General features: G+C 40.0%; 1 protein-coding gene across 2 annotated transcripts in view; it reads left to right on the forward strand.

Moving 5' to 3' along the window:
* BMPR1B (bone morphogenetic protein receptor type 1B) overlaps positions 1–20,851 on the forward strand; it is a 253,251-nt gene that overhangs the window by 211,266 nt on the left and 21,134 nt on the right. For both annotated transcript variants that reach the window (XM_056343758.1, XM_056343769.1), the window contains one exon: positions 11,683–11,842. In XM_056343758.1, coding sequence (XP_056199733.1) covers positions 11,700–11,842 — 143 coding nt within the window. In that variant the 5' untranslated portion in view covers positions 11,683–11,699. The remainder of the gene's footprint in view (positions 1–11,682; positions 11,843–20,851) is intronic.

Consider the following 20,851-nt stretch of genomic DNA (forward strand, 5'->3'; position numbering starts at 1 on the left):
TGGGACCAAATTTTGCTGTTCTTTGTATATAGTTTTTGTCAAGTTTCCTGTCTTTTTCTCTGACAGGCTATGATAAAACCTATGTATCCTGGTAGGTAATTCATGACCTCTTTAGTGGTCCTTTTTCTGAAAAAAAAATGTATCAGAAATTACTGGTTCTATGCCATCTCTTTCAATGGTCTGTTCTCCATCGGCATTTTTTGTTTTACCTATAAAGTAAGCAAGAGGAAACCTAAAAACCATTTAAACCATCTCGTGGTTGCACTCATTGGAAAACATGTATTGCATTGGATAAATGAGATCCAGGCCGCTGTGGTGTATCCCGTATCACAGGTAAACCCACTTTAAAGGGAGGTAGGGAGCAGAAGGCTCCAGCTCCAGTGTGCATTTCACATACTGACCTTGGAAGCAGCTGTCAACCATCTGGAAATAGTTACAAATTCTGTATTGCTCAGAATCTTTATTTTATTTGTAATTCCAGGATTTTCGGGGTTTTTTTTCTTCCACCTTTCTACTGTCATATCCTATGTAGCCTGAATATTGCTTTGCGCCTGGCTGAAATAATATTGTTTGCCAGCTTACAATCAAAGGGAGTACAGAGAAAAACAGCTGAGCTGTATTAGGCAGAGGCAGTCTGGACTACATTTCTGTACTGCTGAATAACATGGCACAGGTGCAGGATTAGCCCAGCGTATGGTACTGTGTTTGCTTAGCAGAGCCCCCCGAGCCGCCCTGTGCCTCCTCACATGACTCTCATCTTCAGGGAATCTGGCAGCGATGTACAAGCCTGCGGAAGCCCAGTGTAAGTAGAAGGCTTTGCTTTTCAGCTCACAAAACACTTGTGCTTTTTTTCCCCTTTCCCCCTTTTTCTTCATTTTAACTTTTTTCTTTCCTGTGTGTTTTTATTTTATTTATTTATTTTTTTAAGCCTAGTTTGAGCAGAACACTAAAGAGACTAAAACAAAACCCAACAACAAACCAATGTATTTCAGTGGGTTTTGCAGAAAGGTCAAGGAGGGAAATGCATGACTGAAAACGAAGCAGCATCGTTGGTGTGCTGGTGAGATGTGAGGCAGCCCCACGGGGCAGGAGGGAGCTGGCTGCTGGTGACAGACGCTGTCTTCTGTTTGAAGCTTCAGTTCTTGTGGTGGGGGACGGACATGGAGGTTTCCTATTCCTTTGCTTGGACTGTTGGTAGTTTGTATGGTGTCAGGGGTCTTCTGCAAACGTTTAGGTGTGCTTTAGTTAGTTTAGTTTTAGGGAGAGAGGTGATAGATTTACAGAGAAAATGCAGCAGATAAAAGATCTCCTATTCCCTTTTTTGGTGAAGAATGAGGAAAAAAAAGATTTTTAGTAGACCTGGTAATTGACGTTCAGCCTGACAATGAATTTAAAAGGGTGTTTCTCTTTTTCTCCTGAAATGTGCTTTTATTTCAATCTGTGGGTTTGAAGTTAATTTAAAAATAAATGTTTTGGCAATAGTAGACCTATTTGGATGCCAGGTTTGCATTTTGAAGATGAATTACAGAGCTGGGACCAGTTTTAACCTTAGCAATAGGCACCATTCTGTCTAACTACAAAGGTACTTTGGCTATATATAGCGCCTGTGTGTATCAACAATGTTTATTAAAATGAAGCGTCTTTTATATACATTTTAAATACCGGTTAATTGGAAATATAGCCAAACAATAGAAACACATGTACTTTATGTCCTAAAACTTTTCATCACTGTTCAGATATGGCTGGATGCTGAAAAAAAAACCCACCTGGTTTATATTTGACCAGAATTGTTTCTTGTTTCATAGTCTGTAGAGCAAGTTTAAGGAGAGAAAGGTGGCCATGCAGCTCTTGAAAATTTCTGGTCAAGTAGAAGAGCATGTGGGATACAAGTTTTAAGGGTCTTTGCCATTTGCTTTTCTCTCTTAGATTTTGGGGTGCTTTATGAATTGTAGTTATGAAGATGTATCCATATGACATTGGAAAAACCAAAGCAAGCAAACCCTGTGGGGCTGACGGCTAGTTCCTCCTCTTCCAGAGACCCGAGTGGGTGGGCAAACGTGGCAGCCTGCCAGCAGGGACCAGCTGATGGTGTGGCGGCGGTGTCATCGGGCACAGGTGGCATGAGCCTCTTGCCCACCCAGACGTGAGCTCAGCAGATGCTCTGAAGTGTTCAGACAGGGAAATGCCTTTAGGCTACTCGAACACTTCAGGAAAACCATAGCACTTATGTCTGCGGTCAAAATTGATTGTTGTTTTTTCATGCATGCAATTAATTTTGGTTTGCAATAGAGATGCTTTCCTCCCTCTTTAAATGGATTTATTTGTTTTCTGTCAAAGTGAATAAGTCAATGACACTTTGTGTTGCATTCAGCCGTGTTTGCAGAAGATAAGATTTGTGCCTCAGTCCTCCTTTGCGAACACAAAGATCTTCTTCATCACTTGTGATTTCTACACATGTAGTTCAAATCCTTATGCAGCATGTGTGGGGAAGCCAGCAGTGGTGGCAGTCAGTTCAGTCCCAGCGTTGGCAGCAGAACAGGGCAAGAATTTATACTGTCACTTGCTCAATTACTTAAAACATTGCTTGGCCTGGTGACCTGGCAGGGTGGCATTTGCCTCCAGGAAGAAAAATTCTTGCATATCCTTGAGCAATTCATCCAGCAACAGTTAGTTGCTGAGTGTGTGGTAAACACATGAGATTTAGGGATGCTAGTGGCATCCACCCATCAAAAATCATCAACATATGCTGGTGTTTTTTTCAGATGCTAAATAATCTGGCCTTCTGGGAGATAGATGGGCGCTTGAGGAAAAGTGGGGCGGGGAATTGTTAGGAAGTGTCATCATCCCCATGATTTGCGAAGCATTTGTGATAAACTAATCAATATAATAAATTTAAAGAATGTTACATACGCATGGCCATAACATTATAACAAAGCTGTTAAAAATATAGCATGCTTATGCCATAAGGTAGCTGTGTGACAGTTTTGTTTCTGTGAATGTCTACATTGTTTAATTTATTTTTGTGAGAAGTGAGAGGGAGCAACTCCAGTGTAGTAGGACTGAGAAAGAAGTTAGTGATTTATGAAGCAGGTTGCTCTTTAGACTGAGCTAGGGATGTGTCACATCTACTCATGAACAGACAAACCAAGTCAGTTAGAAGGGCACTGGCACCTTTGAATAATGTTGGCACTGCCTTCTGCAAGCATGGTATGTGCACATGCTAATTATATTTTAATATACAGGTGCAGTCTTTGATGTTGGGGTGAGAATGTCTAGCTGATATTTTTATCTTCCAGGCACTATTTTTGTCTTCACTACTGGCATGGTGCTCTTGTGTTTCTTTTCATTGGAAAAGGGAACAGGAGTGACAATGATTTATTAAACTTATCTGAGAGCACCACAGGGTCAAAGCTGTCTATTGGTGTTACTTTTAAATGCCATTGTCTGAGTGCCTCAATCTAAGTATCATCTGAAATGATAAGTGAGTAGAAATCTACAGCATTGCAATCTGCCCATTGCAATCTTTAATGCTTTCCTAAAGATCAGATAGCAAAGCATGGTTTAGTACTAATGGTATCACATTGCATTGCTTCCTGCCTGGATTTTTTCCCCCCCCTGTTGCTAGTGTTCAGAAGGGTTCTCAAGATTTCTTGTAAAGATGTTTGCATAATCTTGTGGTGGCATTCGGTGTTTGCTGCTTGGAACTGCAAGTGTATGTGAGGATTTGCAGCTTAAAAGCAGAAATAACTAGCTTTGGATGTTAACAGCAATGTCCCTATCCTTCTTTACATAAAAAAGTTCTAAATGAAGAGCGTGGCAGACTCTGCTCTTTGTAGCCTAATATCCAGACTGCTTGTTTCACATCTTTGTATCTGAACTTCCATTCCCTGTTTTGATCAGGTGATGATCATAGCTGGGAGATGGGGTTTTGCAGCTGGCATACTTTCATGAGTATTGATTACATTTAGCTGGACATTTTCCCAAGATGCTGTTGAGGAAGAGATGAAAAAGTTCAGGTACCTTAAAGTCATGAGAGATAAAAATAGCTTCTTTCAAAGAAACTGCTTCAGCAATTTCACTGAAATAATTTTTTCCCCTGTGGTAAGGAGTATTGAAAGTCCAATGAGGACATGGGACTATCCTTTAATGTGCCTTTGTACACTGTACATACTCAGTAGCTTATCTTCTATCCGAAGCTATCCTGCAAAATAAGTGTAGGCACTCGATATGAACCAGCTTGATAAATGAAATAATATATGAGCCAATACCACCATAGGAAGCTTAGATTTCTGCGTGCTGTCTCACAGAGCTAGGCTAGCGTGGCTTTGAAATAAAAATCCCTTTCTAATTATTTTGTGGTACCTTAAATACTAACACTGAGGAGATCAGAAGAAGTCTGCTCTAGCTGCACCTGCATCTCCTCTGGTTGGTTTGTGGGTTTGTGACACTCTGTTATGACTCAAAATCCTTATGGATATGAAGTTGTAAGAGTCAGTCATTCTCAGATCATGTCTTGGATCTCTACCTTAGTATTCCTGAAACATCTGTATCTCACTGTTCCAGTTTTATTACCTGTTATCCTCATACATGCATCAAACAGTAGTGCTTTTATACAGATGTTTGCAAAATGTTTATTCATTTTGAATTGTACAAGAAAACACAATTCAGAAAATAATAGTGGTAGCCCAAACATATTTTACCTTTGCTGTGTAAAATGTGGCTCTTGAAAAGAGATTAAAAACAAAGAAAATACATTATCTGAATGAGAATTATGTGAAATACTTTTTTATTCATCTTTGCAAATGTTAAAAACTTATATTTTAAAAGCTTTTCTTCATCATGGAAGATTTATAGATGGAACCAAAGGATTGTGCAAAGTTGAACTGAGAGATTCAACAGAGCTGGGGAATGACAGTGGGTAGGGTAGACTTTACTGAGTCCAGGCTGCCAGGCTGAAATACTTCACATGTGCTGTCCTTTGGAAATTTTAAAGTCTTTCTTTGTGCTTTTTTTCTATTCTGTTGTTATGCTATCTCATGCCGTGAAAAATGTGCCAACCAATTCTCATTTTCTTCCAAATGAAAAACATGCCAAAAGATTAACTGTGGATAGCAGAAATGAGAGGAAACCAGGAAAACGTAACACTCAGTCAAACTGTAATGGAATGGTGGACAGCAGGTTACACCTTTGCCATGGGCTATGGCACCAAAGAAGCCTTTGTATTTGTAACTTGTGAGTAGTACAGTATGAGTATTAATTTGAAGGGTCTTGTCTCAGTGGCTTTGTCACAGGTTGTTACATTCCATGCTGAACTTAATTTAGCTCATAATGTCATATGTGATTAAGATGGTTTAATCAGACTTTTTGGACTAGATTGCTTATCCTTTTCAAACCAAATGCAAAAGCAATTTTTGAAAAATAGATAACTGTATTGGCACTCAGCGACAATTCTATGAATATGGACAGAAACAGTTTTTAGGAAAGTTACCTGCATGGATTGTTTAAAATTACATGAGATTGTAAGCCTTATTTGTTTGCATAATGAAGGGAAGCAAAACTACCTCCCAATTTTGAAATACACAGATGAGAAGGAACAATATGTAGGTTCTACATACTCTGATGTACAAGAAATCCGGCACAGATCATAAGTGAAGCAAATCATACTTGATAAGCCCAACAATGCTATAATTTTTTTAGTATACCTAAAAAAAATACTATTTTTTTAATATGTATTAGTATACATATATATATAAGATACACACAGTGGATGTATATCAGGGTACAGCTATCTTCAAACACCATTTGATACCAACCTCAGTTTGGTCTCGCTAGTGCAATATAGTCACACACCGTGAAAAGGAAAGCATATTGTTTTCATTTTTTCTGGTGGTTTTATTTGGTTTGATTTTGTTTATGGTGGTTTTGGATCAAAAATATGCAGTTGTCTGCATCTGACCTTTCCTTGAGTTTTATGGCAGCCTTGAATATCCAGCAAAGGGAAACTGTCATGATCCATTTTTCCTTCTCTGTTATGTGATTGTCACCAATAAAAAGTGTTTTACTGTTACCTCTTGACTATTTTACACAGTAGATCGGGTTGTGTAATTTATTTCAACTTCTTGAACTGCACTGTGTTTTCATTGCTGACTGTTTGCCAAAAAAATATCCCATGGAAATTCTTTTATCTGATGACTGTAAAGTACAGTGAGTTAGCAGTTAGTTATTTCCCTTTCTCTTAAAACAATCATGTCAATGGTATAACCCTGGCCCGGTGGGAAGTCATCAGGCTGTAGTTTATGATACAGCGTAGGAAACTCTAGCAGGGTGTTGCATGATAGTTTCGTATTTTAGTAGAAGTATGATTTGAGGAAAAGCATACTTAACTGTGTAGGCTAGTGCAGGGTACAGATGAAGTAACCTTGTGGTTTAAAATTTCCATCCAACGGCTTTATCAAGTTGAGTGATTTTCTTTCGAGCTTTGGGTGGGGTTTTTTGTTTTGGTTTGGGTTTGTTGTTTTTTTTTTTTAATTACTGTTCTGACAGTTTTGTATGAGTATACTTAATTTCCAGTCCAAAGCAACAGTTGAAACAGCCATTCCATGATGATCAAAGCTTCCTAGGTGTGTACCTTCTCTGAAGCAGTAAGCATCGCCCTCCGTCAGTGGGTGTTGTTGCTAGACACACATTGTTGTTACTGGCCTGGGAAGTTGTGAATGGATGGTACTGCATTAATCTGAGGCTTCAAATACCACATGTAGAAAGAGGAGTGAGCACAGCACACTGTTGGGGTTTTTTTTGTTGGTTTGGTTTTTTTTTTGGCCTGAACAGACTTGTTTGTGGCCCTTAGCATCTGTTTCAGGAAGAAGCAAGTCTGACTTTTACTCCTGACAAACCCATGCAAAGTCATGGGAGATCTACTTTTTCATGGCATATACAGTACATAAATCACACAGCTGTGGCACAGAAATCAAACTGTTAAGATAACTATTGCTAATTATTCATCCTCTGGGAACAGGATGGCTTAATATTTGGACTGCAGAATACAGAGTAATAGAATACAGAGCTTTTCACCTCCTGCATTACCAGACTTGTTGAATCAGAGCAGTGCCCAAAAGTCATTACCAGCTGGTGGCTGTGGGCCGGTGTGAAATGAGTTATTGGGCTTTACCCAGATTCTAGTGGAGAAATTCCTGTCCAAATCACATAACTGTGGCTGCAGTTGGCAGGGACTGGAGTGCTTATTGGCAGCCATGGCAGAGACCTTGAGGACTGAATGTACACTAAGAGATGGGCTCTCTAGATCAAATTTGTTTTGCACCTACACAAGTCAGTGCAAAAGCTTAAACAGGCAATTTTTCTTTTGTGAGGTACCACTGTCTGCAGACCTGTCAAACCAACATTAAACAGCATTATTTAAAACCGAGCTATAATTCATCCTGATGGTTACTTGACTGTGATTGTGGAGTGGGGTCCTGCGATCACTTCTCTCTGATTTAAAAAAAAATGATAGCAAAAAACCCTGAAAAAACATGAAAGGGCTTGCCACATGAGCAAGTTCATATTTCAGTGAGAAAGTTTAGTGCTTATAGAATACCATGAAGTCTAGGAGGGATGGGAAGCAAAATGGAAGAATATATCTAAGAAGAATCATTTGTTGGCATGGAGGTTAGTAGGGGTTTAAACTAGACATTAGTCATTCTCATGGTCATCAAGGATAATGCTTTCATTTTACAGCACTTTATTTTCCTTCTCCTGGCTTCAGAATCTTTGTAGACGTGCCTTTCTGTAAAGGAGCTCAGGTGAAACAAAGCTTGGAGACACACACACACAAACGCATTTGGAAAAAACAGTAGCATGCTGCTTGTGAGCACACAGGCCCCATTCTCAGGTAGAGAATTACAACAGATGCCATCACATCACGATTCTGAGTGGTCCCAGTCCTACAGAAAAAAAATTCTCAGGAGCTGTACTCCAAAGAGACATAAAAGCCCTGGTGGCCACCTGCCTGCGCTTATGGTGGAAGGTGCTTTGCACACGCTAGTGAATTATAGTGGAAAAGGAGGGGTAAGCTGAGAAAAAAAAAATCAACTAAATTTGAAGGAGGTATACAAGGCTGACGGTAACCTTCAGGCTTTCAACTGTTTTGATTAATTCCCTGATGCAGTCGGTAAGTTTCTCAGCAGACTACTATAACCATATTTCAGATATCCCTGTTTTTCTGCAGTTGTCCCAAACTGTGCTCAGTTCATCAGAGACAGGAGGCTGGCCACAAGCACACTGCAAGAGAGCAGGCTACAGCACAGAAGCAGACAAACTTAGATAGCCTGAAATCCCTTGCTTTCAGGGCACTTGGACATAGCTCCTCAGGAGAGATTTCAAAACCCAAAGGGCTTCTAAACCCTAGACAGAGCCAGGGCTGCATGACCAACATGTGCTAATTACAGCACAGCAGCAAATACAAGAGGGGTAGGCTGTTCACCATCCCAAACTGTGCAATCCCAAATTTTACTCCTGAAATCAGGAGGAACTTGTTGCCAATCTTGAAAGCTCTTCTGGGTTTTTTCCTACATATTACATTTTGGGGAAGGGACTGCTGAAAAATCTGTCTGCTCCAAAGTCAGACATAGAAGTCAAAAGGGCTTGTCAAAACTCCACTCCGAGTGGAAAAAGAAGAGTTCTTGTGTGTTCCACGGTCATCTGCTGGGTGGGACATCTGAATTTTAGAGACTAAAGATCTGCCCAACTTATTAGCTAGCAGCCAGGAATTTAAGGCATGAAAAGAAAAGAGAATGGAGTGAGAAGAATTGGGGTTTTTTTTTTAGAAGATAGGAAAGGGCCTGGTTGAAAGTATCTTACTCCTACCTCTTTTAATTTCATTTCATTTGATGTAGAATTGCAATGCTTTTACACTAGTTTTGTCCTTGGGCATTAGTTGAAAGTAAAATCCTAGTTTACATCCCTGTTTCAAGCTCTTGGAAAGTAAAAATTTGAATGCTAGACTATTTGTCCTAATTTTTCTTAAAAACTAAGGTACATATCTAAGTAGCCACCTGTGATGCTTTGATGGTACTTCAGATTTCTGATTCTAATCCAGCATCTCCCACCTGTCCCATTTTAACTATGACTACAACCAACCCGGTCTAGGGATGTAAGCTATGTCAGGTTCTGCAGAAGCTGTTCATGATCACATCCTTGCTGAACGATGGGCAAAGATTTCATTGGAATATGACTGCCTTATACATTTTTTGAAAAAAGGAATGACCCTGCAGTTGTATATATTATGAAGGTATTTAGTTGTCTAAATTTAACATTCAGGCACTTTCAAATGTGTAATGAAACCTTTCTTTCTTTTTGTGCTAGGTGTAAAATACTTTTATTTTTTGACTCCTTGCTGAGGAAGGATCCCTGCTGAAACTGTAGATAACTTGAAGTGTCATGGAAACAATACACAGAGCAAACTTTCACTCAGTTGCCTCATGAGCTTGAAGTTCACTTTGTTGCCTCATGAGCTTGAACTCTGCAAATCCTTGACAGCAATATTAATAGCTGAATATTTCCCATTCGTTGGTAACAAAGTAATACAGACAAAAATTGCTGATTGAAAGAGAATTTACTTAATCTCTAATCCTGTGACTCAGGGAGCAAACATCTGTTAATAATAAGATGTACACAGGCTGCATTTTAAAGTATCATAATTATATTATGATAAAGAAACAGTGCATTTTGTTCTCTATTTTAGCACCTGCTGCATCTTAAGTTGTCCTTTTGAGTACACAGATATTCAGTGCATCTTGAGTGAACTAATTAGTTTATTTCTAATTTTGCCACATGTTAGTAAAATCAGTCTGGGACATCAACATCCAGTTGTGTTACGAATCCAATTAATATCTTGAAGCTGGGCACAAGGGTTACAGAACCCTAGTTTGTATATGTTTTGTAACTAGTTTTCTGGTTTCACTTTAAGAAGAGGTGAGCTGATTAAACATCCAGTCAGCTCTGGTAGAATATATAGGTACTGAGCAAAGATCGAGCCATATGAATTTTGTATTTCATAGTTGTATTAGTCTGATATGGTGAATGACTGTCTTCCATGTGTGTCACCTTAGTATTGTTAATATAACTTATGCAAGGAACGTGCAAGGATTGGAAGGGTAATATTGTTCAATAAGCTAACACTTTTTAAATGAGCTGTCCTTACATGCAAAGCCCCACCTTTCTGAAGAGCTAACCCGTTTCAGCTTTCCCCTAGTTTGCTAGGGACAAGCTTGCACATTTCTTGTTACACTGAAGAAAAATAAAGCCTGTCTGCCAGTTGCTGCCAGTGCTTGTCCATTTGCAGGGCTTTTCTGCCAGAGCTGGCCCAGGAGAGAAGGGGCGTGCAGCTGGGAGGCAAGACATGCATGCTTGTGCTCAGGGCACTGGCTGGTGCCACGCACCCAGGAGCACAAGGCTGGATTTTGTTACTCCTAAGGGCATGGGCTGGCTGAACAACCCTGCTGTTCCTCCAGCCTTTCGCTTCTTCATGACCCTTCAGCCTGTTCTCGCCTCCATTGTTGCTCACCGTCCAAGCCCTGAAGTGTAGCTACTTGTTCCCATCACTTCTGCCTGTTTGTCCACTCCATCTCCCTGTAGGGAGCTGAAAAGGGTTCAGTTTTCTGTCAGCTCCACAATATATCAGTCCTGATGATGGAGGTTTGGGGAAGATTTTAATTAGCACCAAAGCAGCAGTTCAGGAGCCAATCAAAATAATAATAATGCCAATTGTTTCTAAAGGCTTAACAGTAAATCAAGAATTTCAAGCCTGCTCTTCAACTAGTCTGTTGGAGACAGCTGTTTGTAAATGACTCTTTAGTAAGATTTCTTACAGGGAAGCAAAAGGAAAGTGAGAAACTGCCAGTTGAAGCTTTTCATGCTGATCTCATTTTTGTCTTTGATGCTTAAAATATTCACAGGCCCTGAAAGCTGATATTTATGAGTAGAGCTGGGGGAAGGGTGCTGTTTAAACAGCTCCTAGCCCATCACCAACATCTCTAGATCTACTCCACCAGCTCCAACCAGAGATTCAGTACTCTGATATTTTTAGAAGTCATCACTTCCATATATTTCAGCATTGTTCATTCTAAAATACATTCTTGCCTTTTCCTTTGTTTATAGATTATTTTTTTATAGAAATGGACTGGTTTTCCTTGTTTTCCCACTAATGCAATTCGGTGACAGAAAGTGCTGTTGAACTTGAAATAACATCACTTTGTTTAATCTTTGTTAAATTGCATGCCCATGTACTGCTCTGCCTGGAGTACCATAAATCCCACTCATTTTTATAGGGTTCAGTGGATGTAGATATGTGCCAAGTATAAAGACAAAGAAAGCGCAAAGTGTAACCAAGGATTTTACCTGCATAATGCAGTAGGAAAAAACCTGTACTCTGCAATCTGAAAAGAACAACATGTGTCTTTGGCAGCAGCAGAACTGAACGTCAGCACCTTAGATCTAATGCCACTGAGGCCCAATGAGCTTCTAACATGGTGACAGTTTCAGAGGCTCTATAGAAAACCACTCTGCAGTGAACACCCAGCTCAAGTAACTTTCTCAGATCTTGATGGGTAAAAGTAAAGCCTTCATTCCAAGTCTTGCAATCCAGCCTAGAACTGTTTTTCTTTTTCCCTCTCCTTATATTTATAGCAAATTTTCTAGACAACATGCCCTTGCGAAGCTCTGGCAAGTTGAGCATGGAGACCAGAAAAGAAGATGGTGAGAGCACAGCACCTGCCCCTCCGCAGAAGAAGCTGTCCTGTCAGTGCCACCACCACTGTCCTGAGGACTCAGTGAACAGCACCTGCAGGTTTGTGAGAGATTTATTTGGTGGCAAAACATGGGAAAACCTATTTGTGGAAGCTCAGCAGTCCCAAGTTGGGTGTTGCAAGTTTTGTTTAAGCAGTAATACGTAAATGAGTTGTTTACACCTCGTGTCTAAAAATGAGATGTAAGTTTTGCCTATCAGCTACATATTTATATTTTTATGTTAGGGTATTTGCATCTTTACTGTTTTAGATAATACTTGTATTAATTCATTACATATGAAGTATTCTCAAGGTAGGAGATTTTTTTTAAAAGTGCATGCAATTAATGAGAGGAGACTTGATGGAGATATATATGGAAATATCAGTAAATGCTTATAAATTCATAATTGCTCTCTATGGAACGCCATCTGTAAGAACACTACTCAGTGTATGTACTTGCAATAGCTGAGCTGCCTTTTGTAGGTCCTCAAGACTGTTTTTTTTCTTGCTTCTATGCTAAAATGAAAGTGATTGAAGTGTTACGTATTTTCTTATACTAGCTGTAGTCTTCTATTTGTTTTTGTGTTTTGAGTACTACGATTGGATTCTGCTCCCTCAAGTCCTTCTGCATACCTAGGGGAGAGGCATATCCAGCTGAGCACAGTCCTCTTGAAGGCTCAGCTTTGGTCTGTGTGGCACTGGCACTGACACTGCCTGGAACAGCAGAGTTGACTGAGGGTACCTGTGGTGGGACCAGGCTGCTGTTCCCCCACCCAAAAGCAGCTCTTGCTGGACACATACTATTGCTGTTGAATGAAGGTAGTATACAAACACCTCTGTCTTGGCTTGAGGTGCATGTACAGTTTGCTTTAGCTGCAGCAAAGTAGGGCTGAGCTCTTCATGTTTCACATGTTGGTATGGTTATGAGCCTTGTAGCCTGACTTAATTCTGCTCAGCTTGCAGTTTCACACTCAAGTGTAAGTTTTGCTGACAGCTGTAAATACCATTTCCTCTTTCTGCCCTCTTCCTTCAAACCCATGCTCTAGCCAGGAGTTAGACCCAACTGCTCTCATGTGGCAATAAGTTTAAAAAGCTGTAAAAACCCACCCAGATATCAATTTGCAGGTCCCCTGCAGCATGAATCAGCCCTTTCCTGTCCCTGCCCAGCACAAGCCGCTGCATTCACACATGCTGTCTCACACACGCAGTAACAGGGAGGTTGCAGATGACTTTTAAATCCATGAATTAGGAAGCACAAAGGGATCCATGTCAAAGAACCCATTGAACAAGTTTTATACTCCAGCTGGGTAGGTCTGCTATTGCATATTGCTTCGTAGGCACCATTGACCTTAAATATTTTTCATGTTACCAGGTACTATGAGTAAATGGCCTATTAAAATGGATTTATTAATTTTTCCTCATTGTGATACTTTAAAGAATTTATCTTCAGAATCCCCCTTGCAGCATCAAATACCAAACTTGTTTTTAGGTGTTAATGCCCAAGGATAGGCAGTTAAGTGGTAATAAACCACAAAATTATAACCCCTTTTGTCTTCATAATCTGAAGATTTCAAGCTTGAATGTTTACTTGAGTGGTAGAATTATTTTTTCCAATTTAGACATCAAAATAGTACTTGAAACTGGAATTTAACCATCAAATGCTAATCACTTTGCTGTCCAGAAAAATGGAAAGTCAAAAGACTTGCATTACAGCTACTCCTCTTCCCTATCCTGTGCTGTCAACTGAGCAGTATCCACCTTGCCACTTGCCCAATGAGCAACAGCGTAAATGAAAAATTGCTGTAGAATTTGGATTAATATAAAACAAAAAAAAATAAATCAAGTACCTTGCCTTCATGGCTTGTCAGCAATAACCCTTTTCAGGATGGTAATCATCGCTATGGCTCCTCCACCTAGGTGTGAAAGCTGCAGTGAGGTACAAAGGACGCAACACCCTTCTTTTCCCTACATCTGCTTCACTGTTACTCTGTAATCATTTGCTTCTTGAATTGCCTGCTACGAAGCTGGAATTGATTATGAAAAGTTGAATGGGACACTACAGAGACAAGAAGGTCCTAAATCTACTGGTCAAAAAGATTAGTTACTAGGCCTCTGATTAGCTGGCTGGGTTGAGACCAGGTTTCAAAAGATTTGACCAAACCCAACCAGTTTAGCAGGGATTATTAGTTTCCCCTGTTTTGGGGTCATCCTACTAGTCAGGCAGTAACTTTCATATTTCATCCTAGCTTAAACAAGTGTTGGCACAGTTTTAAAGCATTCAGGAATTCTCACTGAACCTCACTATAAAGCAATTTTCCCCATGTTGAAGTTCAGGCAGAATCGATCTCACTATTGCAGAATAAATGAACTGCTCCAGATTAAAAGTTATTGCATTAATTATCTGCTTCCTTCAGATGTAGCCATTAAAAGCCTTTTAAATGTTGTATTTAAAAAAAAAAAATCAAACCTCTCATCAGCCCTATCAAGTCTGTTAAGCTTTGGGCTGTGCTTGGACCTGCAAAGCTGGGATCTGTCAGCCCTGCAGGGATGAGCCAGTGTGTGCTGGGGCACCTGAGGGCCTGGCAGAGCCCTGACACTCGGGAAATTCACTGAGCACATCCATAGCCAGGTCTCGGGCTTTGGAGAGCTTCAGGCACTGTCCCTACCCAGACTGTCACCGAAGCAGGGTAGCCTTTTGTGTCCCCAGGAGCAGGGAGGGCTCTGAAAGTTCAATGGGAAAGTGTTTCCAGCTGTGTTTAAATTAAAACGCTGAGAATAAAATAGCTAGTCCTATCACAATCAATATTAAAAATCTCTCATAAAAAGAAGTCTGCCATCCCACCTGAAGATTTTGGTCTGCTACCGCAGGTATTTATCCATTCAAGTCTAGATACTGCCTATAGTACCAGTATTCTGAACGTTTATATAAAAAGGAGGACATCTGGTGGCCATTTAAATTGTATTTTTAGAAATTTAGAAGTCTATATTCTTTAACCACATCTGTATCAAATCCTCTAACAGCCTGCTATGTTCCTGTACAGAATTTCTCTTTCTTTATACTTCCACCGCTTAAGTCAAATAATACTTTAGGGAGCTAAGGATAACACTGCAGCTTAAAATGCAGATCGCTTTCTGTATCAACAGAAAAGCAGTAGCTCAGGTTAGAGTGTGCTTTAAAAAATGGGACAACCCCTGAGAACATGGTGGAAGACTCATTATAGGGTTATCTCATCAAGAGAGGGTTAGTGTCAGGGAGCAGTGAAAGGGGCCAAGGCAGGAGCTGATCCTCACTCTGAAGGATCCCATTTCCCTAACGATACCTGAACACAACAAGCAGAGACAGCTCTTCTCGATGGCTCTTCATGTTGCTAGTGGTGGTCTGAATCCAGGCAGGAGATGGAGGCTGGAGACAGACAGTCCTGTGCCATTACTTGAGGAGAGGGGGCTTGATGCTCAGCCCTGAGCTTAAATGGAGTCCTTGGGCAGGGGGTGTGTATGGGTGGAGGGTCCTGGATGGAGGGTCCCATGTGGGACCACTCTGGGCAATTGAAGCTCATTAATGTGCTCAGGGCCCTGACAATTCACATCTTTGCAGAAGGTTCGCAATGCTCTCTGCTTGTAAAGGGTGTGTTAACCTGTAGCGTGTTGAAACTTTATTCTTCTTTCTGAACATCTGTGTGATTCATAAAAGGCTTTCAGTAAAGAAGCTCAAAGCTGCTTTGAACACAAACAGGACCTTGTTTTGTTGTTCTATTTCAAGTTTTGCCTGTACAAGGTGAATGCACAGGCAGTTGTGTCTAATCCAAATTAATTGCATATTTTAAAGAGTAGTGTTAGATTTAATTGGCTTTGACTGTAATGGGATTGCAGTAAAGGCAGTGCCTGATTAGGTGCCTTGTTGTACTCTATTTTCTATTCACAAATAAATGCTGACAGTTTTAAAGATTGGGCTGGTAGAGTTTAATTTCTGATGTGTTGCCTACTGGTCTTGATTGTGTTTCTGCCCAACTGTGTCTCGAGGTAGCTTTGGTTATCTAAAGCAATAAAATAATGAAGTTGCTTTTCCAGTGTTACCAGAGGTGATAATTCACTTCAGCGATGCTATTTTCTTTCTCCTGTTCTCCAGATGATAGGATTAAATTTTCTTTGTAATTTGATATGTAGAAGGAAGAAGATTTCAACAGTGGGCCAAGGCACTTTTCTTTTAAGCAGCTTTAATTTTTAGGGTAAAGTTGAACATTTTCTGATAAAGGAGTCATGGTGAGATCTTAGAAGTCAGCCTTTCAGTTTTTTTAATGTTTATTTTTTAATGTAAACCTTTATACAGGACTGTACTAGAGGCAGTTAAGTCCCCTTTGATGATTAAACCAAAAAAACCAAAGGTTAACTGAGACAAGTTCTTGCAAGGTCCAGTCTTTCCTCACCCCCCCTGCCAGGGCCACGTCTCATACGCAGCTCAGCAGGTGACTTCACATCGTGTTTAAACTGAAACACAAAGTCCCCCTCCCACACTTCTTAGCTGTGCCCCAGAAATTCTTCATTTGTAGTTTTGTTCAGGGCTCGCCCATTAGGTATTCAATATAAACCTTAAGCTAAATAGTAATGCAAGTCCAGTCTCCCTGTATTGAGACATGTTACATTAACTCTCAGTTTTTCAGCATGTGGGAGTACTTTGGCATCAGTGTGCAGAAAGTGCTGGAATGCCTAAGACTTCCCTTTGATACTGAATTTATTTATACAAAAAAAAAAAAATCCAAACCAGCAAATATCCATGTTAAGTCTCTTCCAGCATTAAAGAAGCAGCTACATCATACAGATTCAACTGCAGTGTAATCTTGAGGTCAAGTAAAAGAAAAAATTTGGTCTTTGTTTAAATTTTGGAGATAAAAGGGATGAATGCAAAAGGGAAAAGAGGAAGATGAGTAGCTTTATTTTGACTATTTGCTTCTTGATAGTTCTCACATCTACTGAGATGGATTTTGCACATAAGTGAAAGGCGCTAAAGAGCCCTGGTGAAAATGCAGAAGTACCCGTGCTTGGTGCTATTGCCATACTCCACGTTCTGCTGTCAGGTCTGTAGACCTGTCAAATCTCATACACTCAGCATGAAGCCTAGACAGTTTCTAGGGCTTTCCCTCATAGGTTGGCATTTCGGCTTGTTTTCTGCCTTGTGACCCCGCATGTCAGGAAGAACTGTTTGATCTGATTTGGGATTTAGTAAGAGAATGCAAGACACATTTGGTGGGCCATGTCTTAGTTCTGGGAGAATAGTATGAGCAGGTATTATAGAGAAAATATTAATTCATTGACCTATGTATGATAGCTGAGAAGATGTTCTGCTAGGATGCGTTGGGTACCCTCCTTTCTCTCCGTGTGTAGGGTCATTGAGCACTCAGAGAGCCAAAAGGTACCATACACAGCAGAACATGCATGGTAGGTCCAGCATCACCATCTTGGACACTAGCATGGCCAGAAACTGTGGCCTGCTGTAAGCCAGCCTCTTTGCTCTGTTACACTTGTAGGTATCTCATTGCCTTCAGAGTAGCTGTGCAAACATCTGAAGGTACATCTGGCTCAACAACTGTGTGATGCTCCTCTCACTTGGTTTTACGTTACTTCCCTGATGGACAGCCACTAACTATATTATTTTTTTCTGAAAAATTAGCCAGTGTTGAACACATATACATAGTGACTTTTTGTTTTATGGATGATGTCCAAAGACAGTATTTTGCTAAATTTGGCCTTCATCTTCCTTAAGTGAATGATGCGACAAAGTACATACATGAATTAGATGCAAACTGGGAGTCAGCCAATTTTCAAATTAGATTATTTCAGCCACTCTTTACAGAAGAATATGAACTTCCCAGTTTCTTTACATAATGTAATCTAACATTTTTTGATGAATTTTTAAAAACAGTGCAGAAACTTGTCACGTTGCTTTGGATGGAGGTGAAAAGATACTGTAGCTCCTTCCCGTATCAAAACCAGAAGTATAAAAAGGAGGAGTGGACAATAATAATAATACTCATAGGGACTCAATTGCAAATAAAATCAAAGGTAAGGGATCTTTTCATCAAGTTATTTAAACCATCTGTTTGTGATAGGCACTGAACGAGGGAAAGACATTGCTTTTCCAAGTTATATATAGTGCCATCCCTGGCTGCATCATGCACACACAGAGCAGGACAGGAAATCTTCAGCAGTCAAGTTTTGGTAGCTGAGGTATTGCATCCTCTGTGAGAAATGGCTGTTGGCCAGTGAGGACATCTGTGTGAGCAGCTGCAAAGCTGTTGGCCTCTGTTCCTCTCTTCTGACATTTAGTTAAAGGTCTCAGCTAAGATCACCTCTTTCTTTCTGGTAATCTGTAATTGTAGCAACACCTTCTACATCAGTGTCTGTCAGTGTTTCCACTATTAACTCTCTCTCTGTTTTCCTGGCATTTGACTTGGCTGTAAAAATTCACTCTTGGCAAATACGTGACATACCAAATCTGTGCTTATTAGTGATCACACCCAAAATGTATTTAATCTCTCTCCTGCACCATACTCTAATAAGATGATGCTTTAGTGGATGTTTACCTGGATGTTTTCAGTAACATCAGGTTGAGTTACTTCTTTACACACCATTCACGGAATTAAATTACACAGAATTCAAATTACAAAGTTTAAGAAAATAATAATTCTGTACTACACATTTTTGCTTGGAAATAGAGAATAGATTTTTTGTTTTGCTTTGCGTGTATCAATGATGTACATACGTTTCCATTTGTGCAGTCACCAAAATAAACATAAACCCGGAGACGATGCAGACTTACCTGACTTATTTCTGTCTTGTTCTAATAGTAGGAACAGTTTCATTTCTACCATAGGCAGGTACGAGGTAGGGTCATCAATAAACCGGCAGGAGTATGCCCTGCCCTTTACTTGCAGTGTGTGGTCCTTCTGACATCCTGTGAACCTGGAGAACAGGTTGGGGGCAGGAGGGGGGAAGCAGGTAGAGATACTTCTTTCTCTTCAGAAGAGTCACTTCTACCTCTTGCCCACACACCTGAGAAATTTTTGGTAAGATAATGAGTTCTTAGGTTGCATGAAAATGTCTTTATTTTTTTCTTAGAGGCAGAAACAAGTGGTACTAATGCTTATTTTGCTCAGTTTTGCTATTTTTAATTCTCACACTTTTCCTTCATTACCATTGTCTGTAAAGAACGTGATTTATCCTTATTGCTGGAACTTTATAACTTTTTAATTTTGCTCTATCCAATCTAATTATGTTTATCTTTTTAAATTTGAAGTAAAATTTTCAGAGGGACTAAAATGCTTGAGGAGCCTGAATTTAATTCTCAGAAATGAGCTAAGAATCTGAGTCCCATGGCAAGTCAGAAAAAAAGGGAAATAAAACGGGTGACTTTCCTGCTTCTTTTTTCCCATTTGCAAACAATTTCCATTCCCCTGCTTTCCCTTGTTTGTGTGTGGGTTTTTTGCTGGGAACTGTTAGCTGCGGAGTTCATTTTTGTGTTTTACTCGATTGCAATTTATTGGTTTGTTGCTCTGTCCCCTGGGTTAAACTTACTCATTACTTTGGATCAAAGGCACCATGCAAACAAATAAAATCTAATCTAATACAATATTCTACTCTAATGGATTCCTTACAGTCTCTGGTCTTGGCAATCCTATTGTTCCTATCTTTTAAGCTTAAGGAATAAAATCAAGGTGGTTGGTACCCAGAAGGGTTGCTGTCTCCTTTGCCTTACTTGTATGCATAATGTCAAAGAAGGGTAGAAGTCATCGCTTGCTTCTCCAGGAAAGTAATTTGTAACATGCAACTGGTTACTTTTCAAATCCAAAGTCAGTAGCCCACGATAGATTATTATTTGAAGTAATAAGCTTACTGTGGCTAGACCCTGCACCACTAATATAAAAATATGCCACAGCATCTGTTTGACATGATCCTATGCAGCATCTCTCTGTCGTGTAGCTAATACTTACAAATTGTGTTAATCTCTTATACGTGTAACTGTGCCTCTTGTTTCTTACATCTTCATTGCCTTTGCTGCTGTTGCTCTCTCAGACTTTTCTTTCATTCAAGGAGCAAATAATATGAAATTTTGCTATGTTTAAATTTTCTAATCCTTTTTTCTTTTTATTTCCTTGTTTTAACTGAGTTTGGTTCTTCTCTTCTGAAAAATGCTCATTGCAAATCATAACCAGTGTTCTTTTCCTGGAGAAATTAACAGAATGTTTTATTTTTATGTGACTTAAATGTCTTATATTAAAGAGTTTTTCTTTGGTTTTGGATGATCTTCCTTCAAAGAAGCTAATTTGTGTTTCTTACACACGTGACATGCTGAGAAATTAATATACAGCAGTCTCAGTAAAACGTACCCTTTTCGTGCCCTCCTCCCCCTCGTTCCATAGTATTCAGGCATTTGACCTTCATCGAGGAAGGACATTTATCACCAGCACCATCTAGCCATCTGTAAGTATACTTGTCCTCCCTGGTGCATGTTCTTGTAAACGGAAGCATTATGGATCACTTTAGCCTTATAACCCAAGTAAACAGTTATGAAAGGGTTGATGATAACTCAAGGACTCATAGGCAAGAGCGTCACAGTTTGTGGTATGGTTAAAACAGGAATCACAAATCACTCTTAATAATATTTTACATTTAGTGTCTCAAAATGTTACTTTCTTCAGGTCTCCACCCTGGTGCAAATATCCACGCCTTGTTTGAACGCACAAGGCAGACCTGCTGTAGCGTTGATGTTTGTGTTTATATACATCTCCAAAGTCTTGATACACGAATGACCTTAGGCAGAGAATTGACGTGTTTGTTAGTGGGGTTCATAGCTGTGAAATATTGGAAAGGTAAGTGTGTCAGCTCCCAGGCAGAGCCTCCCTTGTGTGTGCAGGAGCTTGTCCACAGTGCTGTCGGCTCTTGGACTGCATTGCGAGAGGTTTTCTGGGCTGCCTGAGCCTTCCAGCCTGCATTAGTGCCTCAGTTTGTTCATGGCAGATTTGCCTTGCAAGGAACAAAGTTTAAGTCTATATTCAGCAGCACTTTTTTCTCCTCAG

Source organism: Falco biarmicus, chromosome 1, assembly GCF_023638135.1.
Source record: "Falco biarmicus isolate bFalBia1 chromosome 1, bFalBia1.pri, whole genome shotgun sequence".
NCBI classification, from domain to species: Eukaryota; Metazoa; Chordata; class Aves; order Falconiformes; family Falconidae; genus Falco; species Falco biarmicus.